General features: G+C 39.8%; 1 protein-coding gene across 1 annotated transcript in view; it reads left to right on the top strand.

Moving 5' to 3' along the window:
• CENPK (centromere protein K) overlaps positions 1–18809 on the top strand; it is a 220695-nt gene that overhangs the window by 22730 nt on the left and 179156 nt on the right. The window contains exon 3 of the mRNA XM_069222771.1: positions 5560–5697. Coding sequence (XP_069078872.1) covers positions 5560–5697 — 138 coding nt within the window. The remainder of the gene's footprint in view (positions 1–5559; positions 5698–18809) is intronic.

Genomic DNA, 18809 nt, shown 5'->3' with positions numbered 1-18809 from the left:
GCAGAGGCGTTCTAGATGCGTTGCAGCCTCTTCTGGAGTTTGGCCATGGTTCCTGCATAGAGGGCATTGCCCGTAGTCCAGTTTGCTGCTTACAAGGGCTTGGGTGACTGTTCGTCTGGTTTTGGTGGGTATCCATTTGTAGATCTTTCGGAGCATGCGGAGGGTGTTGAAGCAGGAGGAGGAGAGGCATTGACCTGCTGGGTCATTGATAGTGAGGGGTCTTTATAAAGACCTTTCCTTAGACAGTGTGTTCTACTGTAGACTTTCTTATTGACCACACCATTACAATGATTGGACCTTTTTCTCATTGCCCTATGAATCGAAACCTATTAAGAACTGTACAACTCTAAGCTCCCTAAAATGGTACCCATCTAACTTGCTTTTGATAAATGAGGAAGAAGAGTGAAATTAAAGCCTTCATCCCTCCTCTACCACAACAGCCCTATTGAAATGGCTGAAAAACTCTGCTGGTGGCAAAATGTGAGATTACACTGGACAGACCACCTTTTTTTCTAGAAATCCAGTGGTGGCCTTAAAGCAAAAAGCACGCCTCAACGTGTGTTAATGCAAGCCCCTGAGTGAGTCTATAGCATGAGTCTGATGGTCTCCAGGAGGATTCACGATGGGAGTGCGGTGCAAATTATAGTTTTCCCCTTTTCCTCAACTCCATACCATTCGTCCCCCTTTCTCCCAAAGATATAAAATACCGCTGTGACACAAATACTATATTTATTTGGAGTAAATGTTTGTAGATACTTTCCATGGTCAAGGTCACAGATTTCTGCTTCTGAGTTGACTGTACTTGTCACCAAGGTGGTGTCGTTTTTTAAGTATTTACTGCAGTGCCAGTGAGGTCCTTATGTGTTAGGCCCACATTACTTTTAATAAAAAAACGGTTAAACCAAAGTAGCCAAGGAATGCCATGGTCATTGGTGTCAACTGCGTACAGTCCTTCCTACCTATCCATTATGCATTCCTCCTGGATTGGTCTGCGATAGCTAAAGTCTGTCAGAGCCCTTTCTTCTTAATGCCTACTATTTATAGCTTTGGGTTTTAAAGCCAACCCTCAAATGTGTCTGTGGGTGCCCTTGTGGTGTTTCATCAGAAGTATCCATTGAGTTTTCTTTCTTGACAGTGCCTGTTTCAGACTGACAAGTAAATTGGCAATACTGTTCAACTTTTCACTCAGAATGTGAATACTAACCTCTTTGTCTACCATCCAGTTTTCGGCATGTTGTAGCAGTGTAGATCGGTATTCTGCCTTGTATTGCACCTTGGACAACCTAGCTTTACATTTTTTTAAATGTATCTTTGGTACAATTGGCATATCTGCAAAAACACATAGAAACAGTGGCACATTTATAGGAATATCGTTTCCATCTATCAAAGTTGGAAGGTTAATCCACTTCTCCACCTTGTCATGAAACTGTTCTAGGACGTTGTCCAGATTATACCTAAGAATATGTATCTTGTATTTGTATTAATGCCTACATATCTGAAGGTCTAGGTTGCCAGTTTATCCAATAATACTTCTTTTGTATCTGGATCTGGCTTATTTAGCACACATAAATCTGACTTGCTCAAGTTAATAGTTCTGCAAAAAAAATCAGTGGTCAATAATAGCGACTGTTCATAGTGTGTTACCTGCATTTAGGGACACACTGCTGTTTCAAACCATATGTTATGGTACCATGGCCAAAGAACCAATTTCTCTCTATTTTTATTGTCATCACCTCTATGTGGGGATCGTTGCCTTCTGTATCCCCCTTTCTGCTGCACAGTATAACCTAAATTATATCCAAATACCTTTGCAGGGCTGGACCCAGCCTTTTCCAGGTGATCCTAGAGGCGACATGCTCATCCAAAATCGTGTTCTCAATGTTGATTAGGATTTATATGACCAATATTTATTGATGCTTATTTTGGGATTAGTCTGCATTACAATTAGGCTTTTCTAATACCTCCATTAGTGTATGCTTGGCATGTGATTAGTTTTACACCTCTGGTAATGTTACTCCATATATTTTATAAAATTGTATTGAAAACAACCTAGTGCTTTACTGTGTTTATGCCCTGCAGGATCTTATGCACCAAGAGCAGCTCTTGTTTGTTGCTGTGGTGAATTACATCGTCTACAGGGCAGCGTAGTCCAAATAAGTAGCAACTTCATCTTCACAAATTGCTGTCAGTTGTAAGTCTAAGTTGTACATTTCCTCTATCATTCCAAATGTTCGCATCATCTACAATTTTGTTTCTCGTAATGTACATATAGCACTATGGGCCTGATTACAACTTTGGAGGAGGTGTAAATCTGTCCCAAAAGTGACGGATATACCACCAGCCGTATTACGAGTTCCATAGGATATAATGGACTCGTAATACGGCTGGTGGTATATCCGTCACTTTTGAGATGGATTAACACCTTCCTCCAAAGTTGTAATCAGGCCCTACGTGCTCTCTCCCCCTCTGCAGATTAATTTCTGTCATCATAATTCATACTGGAGCTATATGAAGCCTATCATATATATTCTCTCCTTATTGATTTCAGTGTCTAACATTCCAGTGAGATACAAATGCCACAGGGTGACACCTTAAATATCTCCCACAATAATTCATGAACTATATCATTGCTCATAGCTAGTGAATGGTCAAATAAAGTATGGGTAGGTATTTCAGAGTTGTATGTGGACTGTTTCAACTCAGGCAGTAAGGATTAGAATGAGCACGTTTTCAAAGTTACACGTGTATGTCTTCTGCTAGTCATTTATTAGGGTGGCTGCCAAAGTCTGATGGCCCACTCTTTGCAGTATCTTGACCATAGTAACAATTACTACAGTACTGAAATCCTCACCCGACATTGTTGCTTGGTTATATGCACCTTGACAAATCCTAAATATTATCTCAGAAGCAGCTGGATCTACGTTATAAGGCCTTTGTCATTTTCTATAAGAATATTCTGCTGCTGAAACAACCTATTCACACATTCACGCATTCCATCCACTTTTAATGATCTGGACTAAACAAATATGTTTCCTACAACAGCATAGTATTTATTTACATATGTCAGTGTTATTGCATTATGTTGTGTCATCCTATTGTTAATACCTCTGAAATTAAAGAACATACACATCATACATTTGGACCCATGACAAGTGTCTTAGACACCACCATTGTGAATCACCACCGCACGCTACAAAACATGGCTTTAATGTATTTTATTTATGCACCTCAGTTGTGGTGGGGTAGTTGACTTCCTGCACCGTCACCCTTGTATGCCACCACAACATCTAGCATTCTCTTTGAAATCAAGTCACTTTGTAGGTTACAGCACCAAAACTGTTCCTCAGATATGCCAGGCAGTGTGTAGCTGTCAGTTTGTTTAGCTGGCATTCATATATCCATTTTTGCAGTACATCGTTCTTCAATTTTCAAATAGTATTGTAAAGGATAATACACAACCTTCCTATTGCTTATATATCCTCCGCATTTATACTAGTTTTCTAATAGAATACATTTTATGTCATCTTTCGATTATCACTGTCCTTTTCCATACAGTATATCTTTTCTACCATAATTCCGACATGGCCTCTCCTAGTGATCTACAAGCTGGACTCTCAACCATCTATCTGCTGTACACATCAAAAGAGCAAGTGAATCCAGCATCAGCCACCTCTAGCACTCCAGCCTGATACATGGTCTCAGTGACTCACACATCTATGTCCAGAATGCTTTAGTTCTTCGTTAGTATGCCACCCTGTCTGTGGTGCCGTGCTCTGGCCTTGTGTTTTGCTTTACTTTTGATTGAGCCAAGTTATACACACTGAAAGGAGTTGTAAATATTCTCTGGAATGCACTTCTTAATCTGAAGAAGACATTTGTTATAGCTTTTTTTCAAGGTTCGTGTAGGAAGGTTTGAACTGTAAAAAGTGTACTTTCAAAATGTGCAACAGCATCGTAAGACCATATATAAAGAATCTTCAATCTATAAACAGCAAATATATACATGCAAGGATACAAACACTTATATTGATATATAGATATATATTCATATGCAATGCAAAGCAAATAATTAATAACAATTTATCACCGTAGAGCCTGTCAGAAGCTTCATCTTACTCATGCCAGCAAGAAGATGACCCCGTTCAACTGCGAGAAAGAGATCCTCACCCTCACGGGACAAATGACAGGCATTTGACGGCCAAATTCTGACAGAGGTCTCAGAATTCATCGCTACTGAGCAGGGCCACCTTCTTATATCTTAAACAACCATGGAAAGGGCCTTCTAGAAGAACCCCTCCTCTCAGAAGAAAATATTAAAAAATGCTGGCTAGTTTAGGTAAACTTTGAAAGGAATGCGTTGGGAATTGGCCACCATCCCAAGGCACTCTTCCCAAAGTCAAACCGTTCCCTGCTTGTAATAAACACCAGCGTGGTACAGTCTTTTCGTACTGACTGCTTACCTCCTACATATTATGTACCAGTCCCAACTCTTCGGTGAGAAGGAAAACATGCAGAAGTGAAAAACACGTTGCATAACATATTTGCACGTAAAAATACTTTAACGTGGTGGTGAAGCTAAGCTGAACACAAAATGGAGTCTAGGCTGAATACAAAATGGAGTCTATAACCAGTGACCACTAAAGTGACAGTAGGCAGCTAAGCCAGGTGCAAAGTGCTGCAACACGACATCAGTGGTCAACACCAAAATAACACTACACTTACAGCTTCTACACCCTTGCAGCTGATGCTCTTTCCAACTCATTGACGTACAAACATGGAGCAGAGAAACCACAGATGATCTGCTGCTAATTCACTGAAAGCATGTCCCAATTTCAAGTGCAGATAAGGCCCTCCAGTAGCCTGCGTTTGAAGGTACGCAGATAAAAAAGGAACCCTTCTTTCTAACCTGAACCAAAAAGAGCGGTAATTTCCATTTTAATAGCAGCAAACCACCATCAGTATTTACTTATGATGGGTTCTCACTTACAGTTTGGCAGATTTTTTTTATCCTGCCAGCAATGTTAATTAGTCTGACTTATTAACAGCTCGCTCTGCTGTTATATCCCTTTCGGCGTGTTGTATGCTTAAAATCAAAATCAGATCTATGAATTGGGTGCAGAAAATTCTATAACTACAGCATAAATACCTAGCAACAGCTGTCTTGTATAAAAGAGTCATGCCTAACTAGTCTTTATACTGAGATCGCTGCAGTGAGGCATTCAGTGGTATGCATTCATGTCCTAGCAGAACCTTCATGTTCATTCTGATTTAGGGAATGTAAAATCCCTTCCATTTCTTGAGAATGTCTCTTTTTTTGGGGTTAAGGCGCTTCAGAAAGTTAAGGATACAACTACGTAATTGTTTACAAAAATAAAATGAGATTGATTAGGGCTTGACAAGGAAATCCAACATTGTTTATAACCATAATAGTAAGGAGACACTATTTTATATTCTAACTTGAAACGTGTACGTCTCTGTTGTGTGTCAATCATCATCATTCTTCCTCGTTCTTAATAGTTTTTTGGTAAATTGTCATTTATTTATGTTATTCTTTTTCAGGCTGAGTCGTTGGCGAAGCACATGTCATCATATAATTGTGATCTGGCACCGGATCTCATCTCTGAGTCTGACTGTTCTGCAGAGGCTAAGGAGCAGTTATTAGTCCAATGTGAAAATATATGGGTGCAAATGGAAAAGGTACTCAAAAGTTTCATTTCCTGTCCTGTATCTGACCCTTAAGTTTGGTTACTTGTATGAAGCAAAGCAGTGGAAAATTATACTATTGTCAAATGCTGATGCACGAGCTGCATTCTGTCCAATGTTAGAGAATGTTTTTCTTATTTTTACAATTTAAAATTGTTTGTACCGTAAATCAAGTCTTATAACTTTTAGTAAAGTGCACAATCCACAGGAATTCTGAACCCTCCAAGATGTAATAGAGATTGGACTGAAGTGTAAACATTAGGGAACGCATGATTGAGGGCAGTTTTTTTTGTTCTTGGATAAACATTTTTGTATAGGTACTGTGTTCTGATAGTATGCTGAACAACAAAATAATCACTGGCAAAGCCAAATGCAACAACAGAGCTATTGACCTTGACAATGCTTGACTCCTGTAGTACACTTTATTATCATATATGGTACACATTAATATTACTCAACCTTTCTAAGATTCCAACATTTTGGATTCAACACGTCAACCATCTTGTAATGGTAACATAATGTTTGAATGTTTTTGGCTCTAGAGCAGTGTGTGCTAAGCTGCGTGGCCCTTGAAAAGGGGAAACATGAAATAAAGGTTTGTAGATGTAATGAAAAATCATGTATTTGACCTTAAAATAAAAGACACAGTAGCCCACCCGACCCAGCACTGAAGGGTCATATGTTAATGGCAAATGTGCGCTTGGTGCAGAAGCAAAGTGGTGTCAGTCAGACTGAGGGGAGCCAATGGATGAAATGGGCTGACCCTTTGCCCCATATTGTATGCTATGGTGTTTATAAATCAAATGTGAATGACAGTGTAAGTGACCAGTAGATGAAGACTGCTGACCCAAAGCTCTCATTTGTATGCACACATGTTGTTGTTGTATTGTTTTCACATTGTTCTCTCCTTGTTGTTATAGATTCCTATCTACCTGTTTTGCACCTTTTTCCCTGTCAATGAGGTTGCTGATGCGCTGTATCCATTGCATGCATCCCTTACATTCCCCATATGCCCACCAGCTGGTGGCTACTAGGAAAATTGACTGGTTTTATCATTGCTATTACCTTGGAAAGGGTTTCCCTTTTAGCGACCGTCACGTGGTAATATGGGCTTATGATCAACTTATTTTCATTTTATATCGCCACCGCCCTCTAGCATGTCTCCCCCAGCTCCACCCCACTTTTAGCACTCCGGCCAACAAGCGTCCCTGTAACCGTGGCAACTGCCAGGGCTCTTGATTTTGTCCGTGATCAGACACTGTTGGTCTGGAAGCACTCCCGCTCCTATCCTCAGTTTGACTCTTCGTCAGTGTCAAAAGTAGAATAGCCGCAAGCGTCCTCCTGCTAACACTGACAGAGCAGTGAGGCTGAACCTGTGCAGCCCGCCCCATTCATCTTGCCCACAGATTCGCTATGGTTTTTCCTCGTGTGATGCACGTCTATTGTGACACTGACCTCTCATAGTTGAGGCTCCTACAGCACCTGCGGTAGCAGTTCGTTGTTTTTCCAACTTCTGCCGTCAGTTTGGTCTTCCTGGAGGTAAGCACAGCTATGCTGTTCTTTGCTAAAGTTGTTGAGTATTCTAATATTACTTTATGGCAAGTGAATAAATTATACAACCCTTATGTTTCATTCTCAAGTTCCCATTTCCAGGCATCCCAATGAGTGAATTCCTTTCTCCACACTTTGGTGGTGTGCACACAGGGTGTGAATCCCACTGGATCCTCTACAGTGTGGTGTCAATTAGTAATTAATTTGACACATTGTGTTACTGCATGATTGTTGGAAACTGGCCCTTGTTGCAGTTACCCCCCACTTTTTGCCCGATATTGATGCTGACTTGATTGAGAGTGTGCTGGGATCCTGCTAACCAGGCCCCGCACCAGTGTTCTTTCCCTAAAAATTTACCATGGCACACAGATAAGTCCCTAGTAAAAGGTACCAGTGGTACCAAGGGCCCTGTGACCAGTAAAGGTCCCTAAGGGCTACAGCATGTGTTATGCCACCCTAAAGGACCCCTCACCAAACACATACACACTCCCATTGCAGATTGTGTGTGTTGGTGAGTAGAAAAAGGCAAAGTCGACATGGCATCTCTCTCAGGATCCCATGCCCACAAAATACTGCCTGTGGCATAGGTAAATCACCCCTTTAGCAGGCCTTACAGCCCTAAGGCAGTGTGCACCATACCACAGTTGAGGACATAGCTGCATGAGCAGTATGCCCCTACAGTGTCTAAGTCCATTTTTAGACATTGTAAGTGCAGTGTGGCCATATTAAGTATATGGTCTGGGAGTTTGTCATTACGAACTCCACAGTTCCATAATGGCTTCACTAAATACTGGGAAGTTTGGTATCAAACTTCTCAGCACAATAAACCCACACTCATGCCAGTGTTGGATTTATTCCAAAAAGCTCACAGAGGGCATCTTAGAGATGCCCCCTTTATTTCATCGAATCTGCTAGTATATGACTGATTGGTCTGTGCGAGCCTGCCACTAGCAGACAAGTTTCTGACCCCATGGAGTGAGGGCCTTTGTTCTCTCTGAGGCCAGAAACAAAGCCTACTCTGGGTGGAGGTGCTTCGCACCTCCCCCCTGCAGGAACTGTAACACCTGTTGGTGAGCCTGAAAGGCTCAGGCCTCGTGTTACAGTGCCCTAGGGCACTCTAGCTACTGGAGATTCCCGCCCCCTGGGCAAAGTCCCACTCCAGAGCCTCCCAGGATCCGTGAGTCCTGACTACCCTGCACCCGATGCCTCCGGCTCGTGTCCAGGTGGCCCAATCAGCTAGAGAGAGTCCCCAGGTGATTGCGAGCAAATGTCCACCCTGGGTTGACCTCTCCTGCCCTCCACGATGACACCTGCTGCGGGAATCCCGACCCCCTCACCACGACATCGCCGGACGAAGATATCTGACACCTACATAGACCACTGCAGCTGCAGTCCCCTGGCCTTGGAGAATCCGCCTTCCAGTGCAGCTCCATTCAGCAGGTGTCCCTCCTCCTCGTCCAGTTGGTGGTCAGTCCTAACCGACCCCCTGAACCTCACATGCAACATCTGAGTGACCCCTGGGATGTCCTTATAGACCAGCATTGGGAGCCAGATGTCCTGTTTGCACCCTGCACCCGGCCGCCCCTGTGCTGCTGAGGGTGCATGTTTGGTGCCTACTTGTTGGGCCCCAGTGCTCCTATAATCCTCCCTGGTCTTCCTTCTGAGCCGCCAGTACTTACCTGCAGGCAGGCCTGATTCCGCATACCCCCCTGTCTTTATAGGAGCCCATGTTAAGTTTGCTCATCTTTGACCTCTGCACCTGACCGGCCCCGTGTTGCTGGTGGTGGGTGTTTGGGGTTAATTTGAACTGTAAGTTGAATGCTTACCTGCAAACCGATCTAACTTTTCTTCCCCCAGGAACTGTTTATGAAAATTGCAGTGTCCATTTATTTATAAAACAGATAATTGCCAATATTTCAAAAACGTTATAACTTACCGATTTCAAACAAAGTACTGTTGATACATCTGGGAAATACAAAACTATTTAAGTACTTACCTGCAACTTGAATCTTGTGATTCTAAAAATAAAATAAGAAAATATATTTTTTGCTATATAAAAACCATTGGTCTGGAGTTAAGTCATTGAGTCTGTGCTTCTTGTATTGTCTGTGTGTGTACAACAAATGCTTTGCGCTACCCTTTGATAAGCCTAACTGCTCGACCACAGTACCACAAAAAAGAGCATTAGTATTATCTACTTTAGCCTCTGTTAAGCCTCTAGGGAACCGCTGGACTTTGTGCACACTATATCTAATTTTGATGTAGTATATACAGAGCCAGCTTCCTACAGTGATGTAGTAGTCATTTATTTTCCTTATATCCTCAGCTTTCCCCGCATTCTGTGGTCCTGGTGAGACGCCATACCCTATAGGGTGTTGAAACGTCGTTGACATATACAAACACCCCAACTAATGAATCCCTTGATTGATACTAGGGCTCGGATTCTCTGTATAATTTTTTTATGTGGTTGGTTGTTGTGTTTTAGAAGCATGAGTTTGTTGTTTTTGTGGACTATACATATGGATTGTAATGTTTTGGTTTTGTTCTTTTTCACGTGGGGTTTTCTACACATTTTCTACTTGTATATAGGGAAATGTAACAATTTTCAAATATGAACAATCTTTTGACTACTTCTTTCCTACGACATCCTTGAACACCATCATTTTAAATAGCCATTCAGCTGGACGTCCATTGATTACCCTTACATATCTCTAAGAACCTTTGTTCTCATGATATTGCTTTTTTTCCTGGTTCCTATTGAGAAGAGCTGCCCTTGTTTTGTTGTTAAAATATTTATCTTCTCAGGCTCTTCAAATAAAAAGCCACAATTCTGAGTGCAACCTTTTTGCATCCAGTGATGCTACATCTTGTTGACCACCCTGCCCGGACCTGGCATAATACATCTGTTGTGGACTAACTCAGGTTAGTCAGGGTCTAATCCTTTGATAATTAATAGCTAAATTATTTTGACCATCAATGTTATATTACACTTTAAAAAAAATGAATTAATTTTTTTAATACATTGTTGTTTGGATAAAATTTGATGTTATGAGGGTTTTTTCCTACTCGAGGTAAATCAAAGGGGTTAAACACCATCTCATGTTGTTTTTGGAATTCTTCTATTATGTGTACTGCATTTAGTCTAGAATATTCCTCGGGGGAGTGGGCGTCGTCTGGAGGCGATAGTGGTGACTTGCATCACTTGTCCTTTCCTTTTCGTTTCCTGCCCTTTCCTGTATTCTCCCTCTCATGTCGTCAGTTGGCACATTGTCACTAATGGTAGATCATTAGTAGTTATCCTATCCTCATCCAGCTGTAGTGGATAAGGGTCCTGCCACTCACTTCTTCCTTTTCTAGATGTTTAGTAGGGGCAAACGTCCAATCATTCGTTATTGGGTGCACCGCTCTATTAGGTTGACCACCCCATTATTTTGTGTATGTTAAAGCTTCTCTGAGGCCAATTTTAGATGTTTTTCGTGATTACTAGAACAACCCTTTTTCCTTCTTTTTTTTTTGTTTCAATATGGAAGCTTTGCAATGGGTAGCAGAATCCAAGGAGCTCGAATATGTTTTTGAAATATTGTTATTCTACTGATGATCAGATCTACTTTCAGTTTCCCTGATCAGATGATGGAGGTATACCTTTTCATATTGGTGCTTTATTTTGGGTACATATCCTTATGTAGTTAGATCAGTGTGCTTCAACTTTGCATGTTTTCTATTTTATTTGTTTTTGCCCTCTCCCCTTTACAGAGAAGCCAAAAAGCCAAAAATCTTCATATGATCTAGCAATCTATTTCTTTTCAACAGTGCTATATAAGCCTTGTAATTACAGCAAGTTGTCGGACCCATTCTAATAAGGGTTCTGTTGTTGGTGCCGATAGAATGGTTACAGGGGCACTCTTGTCTCATGCTTCTATCAAAAGAGAACACCTACAGGTCAGAAGTTCTCTGTACATTAGCCATTAACCCATCTTCAGAACTCTGGCTCAGTCCACATCCTGGTCATCACTTACAAATGAGTAACCCCGTGCCAAGAAATCAAAGGCTTTCTTTGTGTTGAGGGTGTGCATCGACAATGGACATTTGACCGTGTGTGCTAGGGTGTGGTGGACCCTTTTCAAGTTAGCTTTTTATGTGTGTCAATCCACATTGGATTCTGTGCCCCAATTTCTTTATTACATGCAGTAGCCCGATTGCTAGAAGTTTCTCTAATATTTTAGTCTCTGCCTTAATGAATAGGTTGGTTTGTAAGATTCACATTTATCGGGTGCTTTACCTGGATTTAAAGTAACTATTATTTTTGGTTCTTTTAAGTCCTGGGAAAGCTTCTCTTTCAGGCAAATCTGATATTTTGGCAAAATGTAACCAGCTAAAGTTTCTATTACATTATTCAATAAATTGTTTTGATATGAACACAAGGTCTAATTGTCAGCCCAATAGAGTCTGGACAAAAGCTGCCTGATCAGTCGGAATGCTATTGGTTTGAATATTTCCCAGTATTAGTAGGTGAAACAAACAAGTTTTTGTACTTGTTGATTTGGGATTATAGGACAAGGATAACCCTTGACATTTTCAACTGCTTTCGTGGTAGGTGGCTAGCATCAGTACTCTGGATGAAGCATACCTGGCCAGTGGAATTAAAACAAGTGTTCATAATCAAATTATCCGACTTCAGCCACTGAAGTGCAGAGTTATTTTTCATTAACATCCATAGTTGCACCATTTTAGCAAAAGCTAGCAATCTTTTTCTGAGATCTACTTCAACCCTTTCACTAATCACAAAACAATCATAAACTCCTTGAGATATTTTGCCTGTTTTTCCATCATTATCATCTTCTTTTTCTGCTTGTGTAACCTTTATAGTGTTACTGCCTCATACTTACCTTTTGAAAGCGGGTGGTGCAAGAAAGAGTTTTTCTTTCATGCCTTTACAGCTTCCTTGAATTTTCTGCATCCTTAATTTTTTGTTTCGGTATCCGTTTTTCTGTCTTCTTTATTTGGCTTATATAATGTCATACTTTCGAACACTTTCATTTTTTATTTCTAAACTAACATTCCTGTCAATTGTTTTTCATGTTATGCTATAGCCACCCAACTTTAAAATCTCACTTTTGCACATTTAGATTTTTGTTACTTTTACATCAGTCTTTTCTGCTTATTCTCACAATTTGTTGTATGCAGCACTCATATTCTTCCATCTATTTTTTAAATATGTTTATTGGATTTAAACACATAACTGTTCATAGTTATATTACAGAATTATGAGGCTCATTTATATGCGTACATTACATTAAAACAATACTTAACATTTACCAACAATGCAAACCATGTTACATTAAGTTGCAGTTTTTTCAGGGAGTGATATCAGCTACAAATGCGCTCATAGTCATTCCTTGTCTGTGCCATCACTGTCACAGAGTGTCCCAGTCTGTTTCCTCTGCAAATCTTTTAGCCTATCTTTGTTCCATAGAGATAGCCTTGCTCTCGATTTTAGCCTATTTTAAGTAATTCCTTTACCCATATTTTTACTAATACAGCTGCGGCCGACTTCTAAGTCATGGCTAAAGGCTGCTTCACTTGGAGCATTGCCAGATCTATGAATCTACTCTCTAATTGTGCTTTCTTTGGTCTTGGCATGAGCCCTATAGGCAGGTTTTGGGATCATAAAGATTATGTCTATTCACTGTTTCAGAAGTTCCATCTGTGAAGGCCTTCTGGTAATTGGCTCCGGACAAGTCTAGAACATGTGCATAAAGTCTGCCTCTACCATCTTGGAGTGAGGAGATGTATTAGTAATTGTTGTGTGGATTTTATGCAGCCACAACAGTGTCAAATACGCTGTATGAAGCATGTTAAACTGAATAAATCTAGCCTTCCTTGACACACCCTGATGAAAAGCTGTTGCAGTGACTAATTCTTTATTGGTCCACTTCCTACTTGTTTAAGTGCTATCAGGTTTTCCCTCCAATCTCACTAACTCGTTGCCTTAAATCATAGTTGTTGCCCTTCATGCACACCAGTGTTTGAGTGGCATATGTATTGTTCAGTGTGTTGGTGGTTCTGTATCTGCTGCTCCCCATATTTGTTGGACCAGATTTTTGGGATTGTCGTATTTAAAAAACTGGCTTGTGGATAGCTGTCTGTTTTGATGCAACTCATTGAATGTCTGTAACACTCCACGTGCATGGTGGTGGCCTGTGGTAAGGATGCTAGTCCTGTCTCATTCCACAACTTTAGCAACCTTTGGCAGTTTCCTGAATTTTGTATGCAATCCTAATAGAAAGTCAAGGAAGCAGACTTCCTTCAACTGTTTTGTTGTGTACAAGACAATGTACCCAACAGTATCTGGCCATATCCAGCAATCTAGAACATGGCTTGTTTCATGTGACTAACAACATATGTAAACTCTTCAGCCCTGGGGAAGGTGTGCCACCTGCCAATTCACTACAGGTAAGCCAAAAAGTAATAACTCTCTTACTCAGGGCTCCCAATCCTCCTACCATGATCAGTAGCCTCAATTTATGCAGTGTCACGTGCATCTCTCTCTTCTCCATATAAGTTCTGCAAGTAACATGTATAGCTGCTTAAAGACTGGCCTGGGAATTTTCACTTGTGCTGTCATAAAGAACTAAATCCGGCATGGTAGCAGTTTAATGTTTGTAAATGATAGCCTGCTAAACACTGACAAGTAGTATTGTTCAAAACTGTGTAGTGTTTCTAGGGTCTGCTAATGTTCTGCTAGTATTTCCCTTCAATGATGACTGAGTCTTTGTGAAATACATTTATTCTCAGGTAGAGGAATGTTTGCCAGCATGGGCAGAACTTGAGCATCCTAAGAGTTCCCCCTCTGCAACGGCAACAAGCAAGATTTGTCCTTATTTAGCAGAGATGAGACATAGCACTAGAGCTTTCAAATGTAGATTGAAATGGTTTAAGGTCCGTACTCTTTTTTTTTTTATCGTAGATACAGTGTATAAAGATAATACTTACAATTAGTCATTTACATTACATTTTTCTCTTACTTCCATTTCTGCCAGGTGCTCCAAGGCCAAATCAAATAGGAGGAAGACAATTGGCATACCTGCCTTGTCTCTATGCACCTTCCAGACTGTAGAAGTAGTATGACCATTTCACACTTGAGCCATTGTGTGGGAATATAGCAGCAATATCCATGCTCCAGTCTAATTTTTCCTCCAAACTCCATCTGGTACCACCAGGAAGTATGATCAGTCCACTGTATCAACAGCTTTTTGCCTGTTTATGGCGACAATTACCCAATTACCAGTAGTGCGGCTTTCACACTTGAGCCATAGGGTGGGAGTATAGCATTGGTACCCATGCTCTAGTCTTGTTTTTCCTCCGAACTCCATCTTGTCTAGCACTATCAGGAAGTATGACCAGTCCATTGTATCAAAGGCTTTTTGCCTATGGTGGCAGTTACGGGTAGGGCGAATCCACCAGCAGGTTACCTGGTACATGGAACTGCTGACTTCAAGCATACCATGATACAGGCTTATATAAATGTGACAAACATCCATTTTAATACCTGTATTGAACTTTTTTTTTTTTTTTACACCATTCACCACACAAAACACATCACTGTTCACGTTTACTTTGTATTGTACCACCTTGATTTATCACTGTTGTCACTATAAGAATAGATTTGTATATGATTGAATCACTGACTATTTTTTTGAGATTGAAAAGCTTTTATTAATAAACATTAAATACAAGAAAAAAGTACAATGAGCAAAGCTTATTTTACATTTTCAGTGGACCGGGGAAGGATAAGGGAAAAGAGGGAAAGGAATATATAGGTAGGATACTGCAATGAGAATTGAAGACCAGCTGGGAAAATACAAAGTAATTCAGTAGAGCAATTATCCTATAAAAGTAACAAGTACATCTTAATACGAATAAGAACAAGAACAAATGCTGAGAAACACAATAATTTGAGGTGGTTTAAAAGTTTCTGAAAAAAATACCCCTAGGTTGCAAATACCCAGCAGTAGTATTAAGAAAATGTGTTTGAACTCTGTATTAGCATTTCTTTTATATGTAACTGGGAAAGCAATATCCAGTCTATGTGCATGACACAGGTTACTCCACACCAATTTATAAGAAAGATTTGAACAACATTTCCAGTTAGTCATTGTTTGTTGAAAGGCTAACACCAGCAATAGATCCAGCAATTTATTTTTGGAAAAGTGGGGGTCAGTATTCACAAACAGACTTCCCAGGAAGAGTAACTTAGGAGGAAAAGGATAATTAATGTGAAAATTCTGTTTAATTTGAGACCAAACCATATGCCAAAAAAACGCATGTAGGTGGACATTTGAACAGTATATGCATGAGACCAGCTGATGAATGGTCATGCGACCAGCATTTACCATTATAGCCATTTGAAAAAATAACTAGATGTCTTGATAGCCTAGAAGGTTTTGATAGCCTTATCTCTGCCTGATTGAAACAAAACGCTCTATGTTATATAAATGGAAGTTTGGAAAATTAACACCACCCTGTTTAGCTTTTTTAAGGTGAGAAAGATACATTCTAGTCAAGTTATTAAAGAAAAAAAGCAAGGATTGTTGCTGAAGCTTGTAAATAATATATAGAATGAGAGGAGTAATCCTCATCTCGCTGAGTGTAGTCGTTATTGCAAAGATTTTATAGTCCACATTTACTAGAGAGCTATCCCGATAATACTTACAATAAGATAGATTCTTCCCATCCTTATGAACAAAACCTGTGGTGGCTTCTTGAAAATTAACTCCAGCAGCACCTGTGACTGAGAAGAAAATTAAAAGTTGCAACAATCTAGCGAGCAAAAGATTTAAAAAATGAAGGTAAAATTAATCCGTGAAACCAACAGGACCTGAGGCCTTGTCTGTCTTCAGAGATCATCTGAGAGATTTCTTATATAAAGATGCCTTTCTCCAAATTAGGAAAATGTATGTTAGTAAAACCTGATCTAGGAATATCCTGTAAATAGGAATCAGTGTGAAAGGAATGCAGAACTGCTCCAGGAGTACATGGAATTTGATAAAAGTTGACAAACTCCGATAGGATGTCACTGTCCTTGAATAAGCACTGGCCGATAGGGATATTGATGTGATCAATATTAGTACACAGTCTCCTAATTTCTAAATAGTTAACTAAAAGTTTGCCAACTTTATTATGTCCACCGAAGTAATGAGCACTTCTATAGAGAAGAATAGATGAAGCCTTATCAGCCGATACTTTATTTCCTGAAGTTAAGTATGGCTTGTGTAAGCTCAATTAAATATGTTTCAGATTTTTAAGAATAATTTCATACAAAGTAAGGACGTGTTGTCCAGGATGGTTTTGTATTTGGAAACATAGCTAATATTAAAGCCACGAGCAGTAGCTTTAAAAACGATCCCATAATAGTTGAGGGGAGAGATCAAGATCTTTATGAAGAGCAAAAAAAGTCAGCAAAAGTGAAAAAACGAAGATGAAATAGTAGGATCTTGTAGAACAGGATTATTAAATATCCATCTCTGGGATAGTAGGAGTGATAGCAAGAGTTCACAATCTGTGAGTCCGGGAGCATGGTCTGAAATCATAGGGAGACCAAGGGAAGATTGAGTAAGAGAGTGGAGAAGAGAAAAAAGAAAATTCTTGTACTGTGGGATTATATAGTCTCCAGGAGTCAGTAAGGCCTCTGTGAGTAATAGTGGCGTAAAAACGCTTATGCAGTTTATGAGGAATAAACATAACCTTCGATTAGTAGTCTAGAAAAGGATCGATAATCTGGTGCAATCTCTACCTAAAATAAAAAGCTCATCTTCGTACTGTAAACATTTTTAGACCAACAGCTATATTCTACATGAGAAGGGCCATACAGATGAAAAATAGTTAATAGAATGTTATTAGTTAGAAATGTAATTATATGTTACCTACCCTCCTTGTCAGACTCTTGTGAAATAGTTGCACTTTTCACTTTTTTATTAGACAATATAATTACACCATTCATTTTATGGATGGTTAAGGAAACAAAGGCTGAGCCTACCCAACCAGGCTTAAGCTTAAAAGCCTCAGCTCAGTTAAGTGAGTTTCTTGCAAGAGAACTAAGTCTGAGTCTCATTTGGCAAGGTGGTATAGAATTCTCTTCCTTTTAATGGGAGGATACAACCTTTAACATTCCAGGATAAAAGTACGAATTTTATAATAAAGGATAATAGTTCTATAAAAGAATTCTTCAGCAAAAAAGCAAACAAATGAGAAGCCTGAAACAGAAAGAAAGAACATAGGTTATTACAATTTGGATGAACAGATATAGGGACCATTAGAGGACTAGGGAAAAGAAAGAGAAGAAGGAAAGAAAAGGGAAATAGGATTGAAAGATAAGAGACTGCATGTCAAATGAATGATGACTGAGAAAACATACTTTTTGAATTGGAACATAAAAAATGTTATTTGGTGACAGGACACGCTAAAGACGACATGTTAAGGGGGCCACAATGTATTGATAACTGAATGGAATAGGACTACTGAGAAATTACATTGATTGGAGACATAGATAAGCTGTGAAGACATATAGTATTGATTTAGGACACAAAAATCAGCACACTACATAAATAAGGACCCAAATAAGTAATATGTTAGTAAATAATGCCTTCAGTTCCCAAACAAAACTTAGCGGCTAAGCATTAATAGGGAACCTGAAGTGGGAAGTAGGACCTGAAGTGTCCATATTAGAGGACAAACAAAGTCTTAGGAAGTTCATCAGATCAGCCCGTTGATCCTATGTAGTAGTCTTGTCTCGATAAGTCACCTTGAAGAAACATGGGTCAATTAGGCCACAACGAGCACTCCGCACACACAGTTGTGGTTGAAGATCTAAAAATTCTTTCTTCTGGGAAGCTGTCACCCTGAATACATCTTGAGAGGTGAAAATCTTTCTTTTTGACCAAAAAAGTTACTTATTGGCTCTTGCCACATTTAACACTTTCAGCAAATCCATAAATTCTAAGAAAAAAATAATCACACCTCAAGGCTTAGCTGAGGATGCATTCGATTGAGGAACCTACTTCGGGCTATTCTCCTTGATCCACTGTTTTTGCTGCTTCAGATCTGAGGACAACTGCTAAAGCTTTTGCAGGTTCGTTAACAAACCTGAATTCTGTATCATTTGGGTCACTGGAGCCAGGATGCTTCAGGATTTTGCATTGGGCTAACCATAGAGTTCACGAGTATCCGACCTGCTCTATCTGCTGTTGACCAAATTTGCCCCCTTCCAAAACGTAATGCTTTTTTTAATCACCTCGTATGAAGTTCACATTGAGTGGTTAAGGTAATGTGTGCATGCATTTCTGGTTGGTCAGTAATTAATCCATGTTCTTGTTCTTTGTTCTGCCCTGGGAGCTGAAATACTTCCCAATCTCTTCCCCTTCAAATTCTTCCAATGCTGCTTTTGGTCCCATTATGTATGTTAAATGCCTCCTTAATTATACAAATCCCTCCTATCCCAGTTATTTATCGTGACTGAGAACACAGTTGAGTTGAAAATAAAATATTTGATGTGTATT

Source organism: Pleurodeles waltl, chromosome 1_1 (assembly GCF_031143425.1).
Source record: "Pleurodeles waltl isolate 20211129_DDA chromosome 1_1, aPleWal1.hap1.20221129, whole genome shotgun sequence".
Taxonomy (NCBI): domain Eukaryota; kingdom Metazoa; phylum Chordata; class Amphibia; order Caudata; family Salamandridae; genus Pleurodeles; species Pleurodeles waltl.
The sequence above is the reverse complement of the archived record's forward strand: the minus strand, read 5'-3'. Positions and strand labels throughout refer to the sequence as shown.